The sequence below is a fragment of the Culex pipiens genome, chromosome 2, assembly GCF_016801865.2.
Source record: "Culex pipiens pallens isolate TS chromosome 2, TS_CPP_V2, whole genome shotgun sequence".
Classification (NCBI taxonomy): domain Eukaryota; kingdom Metazoa; phylum Arthropoda; class Insecta; order Diptera; family Culicidae; genus Culex; species Culex pipiens.
In genome coordinates this window covers 19264861-19268910 of record NC_068938.1, presented here as the reverse complement: position 1 = coordinate 19268910, position 4050 = coordinate 19264861, and the positions used below count along the sequence as shown (strand labels likewise).

Genomic DNA, 4050 nt, shown 5'->3' with positions numbered 1-4050 from the left:
TTAATTTTTTTCAAAATATTTTTTTCGAAAAAATCGGAAAATTTTACGAATGTTTCACATTTTATCATTGAAAATATATATATTCAAAAATTCATAACTCGGCGGCAGATTTTTGACCATGTTTCTCTATGGCTCAAAAGTTGCGTATTTTTGTCCCCTAAAACATATCAAAAAATCTCGAAAATCAAAAAATACGTATTTTGGGAAATTGAGTTTTTGAGAAAAAAAAGTTGATTAAAAAAATAGCAATTTTTTTTCCGTGTACCTATTTTTTTCTCAATAGTTGATCAGAAAATTTACTCAAAAGTTACAGCTGTTTGAAAATTTACATACCATTTTTGTATGGACAGCAGCCAAAATTGTATGGAGACTTGTATGGGTGAACCAATGACACAAAATAGCTTATTTGGTCATAGGGAAGGCGAATTCGGAGGCAAAAAATATCACTATAGACTTATACCGAAAATATTCAAAATATAAATTAATTAAAGATTTTCCGGATCTTCCCAAAATTCAAATTTGCTAAAAAAAAACCAAAAGCGCCCTATTTGGTTAAAAACAAAAATAAACGTTACACAAAATGTATTTTAAATAGTGTACAATCCATTCTATTGTTTTTTTAAATAATGAAGTCGTTGTAAATATTTTTCAAAGCCCCCCTTTAAAATTGGTTCGAAAAATCAGGGGGTAAAAAAAATTTTTTTGTCAAAAAAATTGAAAATTTTAATGGAAATAGAAGTCTAATCATCTGAGAACAATCTGAAATGCCTTTTTCTGCATTGATAATCATATATAGCATGCTTGGGCTTGTTTAAAAATATTTTGAACTTTTAAAAAATTACAATGTACAGAACTACAAAAACCCTTTTTCTCGCAAAAATAAAATAAAATTTTCGTTAATACTTGGAAATTTTGGAAACTTATGATTGCAAAACAACTGGACAGGTTTTAAAAAACTTTTTTCATTAAATGTTAAAACCGAGGCCTGTAATTTCCTTTTGTTTTTTTTACTTTTTTGTAAACCCCCTCAACTTTGGTCTGATTCGAGGGACATAAACTTTAAAAAATATTTGCAGAGGCCTAAGTCCTATAAACATATGAAAGACAATAGTTTATAGGACCTTCAACAAAAACTCTGGAATTGTACAAGTTTGTATCAATGAAAACTAAAATTTTCAGATTATTTTTGTCCTGATTTTTGAGGAAATTTGATTATTTGGGGGTCAAAACATGAAATTTAATTTGCAATTTAATTTTTATTTTCAAGGTTCCCCTTATTTCGTTTTCTAAGTTGACTAAAATATCTAGAGCCAAAGAAAAGCTTTTTTTTTTTTTTTTTTTTTTTTTTTGAGAGAAGTATGATATTGACCATTTTGAACCAGTTTTTCGATGGTTTCTCCTATGCTTTTCAAAATATTTTATTAGGAAATTTCAGCATATTTCGCAGAAGAACCCATGTTTTGTTGCTGATAGTTTTTTGTTAACTAACCATCAACACACTGGTTCTGTTTGTAATGAAAATGATCACATTTTTAATGGTCTGCTATAACGTCACTTTACGCGTCTTCAGGATTTTTGCCAAAAAGTGCCAATTATAGAATATAAAATATTTTAATGAATATGCTAAACTCCTATTTTTCATTATCACAAAATTGCACTGGAAAAACTATATTGTCATACCTCTTACCATAAAAATGACATCAGTTTATTGCCGAGGATAGCCAAGCCAACCAATTTATTATACGTTAATCTAAAAATGCAAATTACCCCAAAAATGCATCAAAACCCTGAAGATGCAACTTTCGACTTTGGCTCGAACCCATAACATGCAAATGTTTTGATCAAGAAAGATGATTTTCGCTAAGCTTTTAGTAAATTTTCAAAAGCAACAAAAACAGCTTGAATTCCAGCCAGTGGACTCCTCCTGAGAAATCGAGGACCCCCAAACGGCGGCAGCTGTGTAGGGGTGAGGTGTTAGACTACTTTTTTCCTCTCAGGTATCAAGATTGGGGTTTTTTTTTCTGTTGTGTGTTTTTGGTGGATTTTCTCGCGTTTGTTTTTTTTTTTTTGCGTGGTTTTGGTTGCTGTATTTGGCATTTTATTGGATTTTCGGCTCCCGGGACTGGTTCCGGGGAAAGGAACTGTGGGGCGTGGTGTTTGGGCGAACTCTCCAATTTTTGGCTCCAAAATTTGGACGCAATATAAAAGCTGGCGACGCGCCAAATACCGATGTTCTATCGTTTAAGATTCCTTAGAAGACAGAGGTGAGCAAGCCGTTCGGCGTGACCAAGTGGATTAAGTTTTTGGTTGGAGTTGACTAAGTGAAGTTCATTTTCTTGTTCTGCAATTTTCAGTCGCAAAATGAAGATCCTGTTCTGTCTGTTTGCGTTGTTCGCTGCCGTGCTGGCAAGGCCCCAGGGAAATCTGCCCTTCTACGAGGAGGGAGTCCAGATTGGTAGCCGTATCGCGTTCCTGGCCCCGTACGAAACCGTCGTCGATTCCGGCGTCATCCCGCTAGTCAACAAGCTCGAGAACATCGACTTTGCCCAAAACGTCGACCTGCAGCGATTCCTCGTCGGTCTGGACGGACAAGTTGCGTCCGGCGTTCAGCGCTCGGTCGACGAGGCCCTGGCCTAAACAGTGCCCGCCAACAACTCGCCAAAATGACCCCCGGCAACGACCCACGGACCTGACCCGGAACCCTGGAAACCTTTCGGTGAATACAGCAGCAATGAAAATACTGACATCTTTTGTGGCCACAAAGTTGACTTCTTCCGACGAGCCCACCACCAACGACGCCGTTGAACGCCGTAACATAACACCATCGTCGGCGGAGGCGATTCTCCACCTGGCCACCGTCACGGACCGCGTGACAGTGCTGCCAGCTGTTGGGGGATCGCGTCTCAGCGGTGACAATGCTGGTGGATCGGACGGTTATCCGGACGACGAGAGAGATAGACGTGAACGTGAATTTCGAGGAGCGTCGCGCGGACGTTTGAATTCTTCAAAGCTAGTGAATCCTAAATAGAAATAAATTTATTTTATTTATTTGTGCTCTTAGCGTTTAGTGACAATAAAGAAATGGAAAATGTAAGGGGGTTGTTTTTTTTTTCGAAGGTATCACAAACATTGAAAATTGTTTTTTATGTTTTCCTAACCTAAAACCTAATTTTTTTGGATTAACCATTTCAATAAAAAAAAAGTATTTTTAAATACATTACAAACCAGTACAGTTGTTTGTAATCATTAGTTCAACGAAAATAAATGATTGCAAAGAAAAAACTATTTGCTTAAGTGTAAATAATTCAAAATGACAAAAAAAATCATAACATTTTAAAACTAATTTAATCATGCTTAAAAAAAAGTACACACAAGAAAATGTATATCATATTGGCAAAACAAAATATGAAAAAACTTCTAAACTTCTAATGGAAAAACACAAATAGAAATATTTCAAAATAAATAGAAATAGAAATCTTTACAAAACAAATTAATGTCTCTGGAAAAAGATGAGTTCATAGCAAAAAACAAACTTAAATGCAATATAGTAAAAGATGGTGCCAAATCTGGTTTAGAAGAAAATGACTTTTTAAAAAGAAATTGGGTTTTTTAGGTATCAAAAACCTGGAAAAAAATTTAAAAATATTTTCTTGAAGCAAAATCGAATTTGCATTCGAAACATTACTGCTATTGTGTTTTATATTTTATACGACCTTTAAAAAAAAAAACTCTAAACTTTCTTGATAAAATGAAACGTTTTCAAGTTATAATATTGGTTTCGATTTCCATTTTTCTAAAGATACTTCATGTGGGAAAAGCACCCCTGAAAAAAATATTTTTTAACATCTGAGAAAATTCCTTACAATTTTCTTTCTGGAGCTTTGAAAATCGGACATTAAGTTTGGGAGAAACAGCCTCACAAAGAATTCGAATAGATAAAAATGTTGTTTTTTTTTTCTAGGTGTCACCGTTATCACGTTATCTCGGAAACTTTTGGTCCGAGTTTTTAATGTTAAAAAATTAAACCATTGCGAAATTTTCAGATTTTTA

General features: G+C 34.2%; 1 protein-coding gene across 1 annotated transcript; it reads left to right on the top strand.

Annotated features, from left to right (window-relative positions):
- The first annotated feature begins 2118 nt into the window (after positions 1-2118).
- On the top strand, positions 2119-3094 carry LOC120432452 (uncharacterized). Its single transcript, XM_039597670.2, has 2 exons — positions 2119-2264; positions 2355-3094. The coding sequence occupies exons 1-2, from the start codon at positions 2230-2232 to the stop codon at positions 2635-2637; spliced, it is 318 nt and encodes a 105-aa protein (XP_039453604.1). The 5' UTR covers positions 2119-2229; the 3' UTR covers positions 2638-3094.
- Positions 3095-4050: the final 956 nt, after the last annotated feature.

Bases quoted from the DNA above. Each gene is read 5' to 3' on its own strand.
- LOC120432452 (XM_039597670.2), top strand. From the start codon at position 2,230: ATGTTCTATCGTTTAAGATTCCTTAGAAGACAGAG. The intron at 2,265-2,354 runs GTGAGCAAGCCG...TGCAATTTTCAG, and splicing joins AGATTCCTTAGAAGACAGAG to TCGCAAAATGAAGATCCTGT.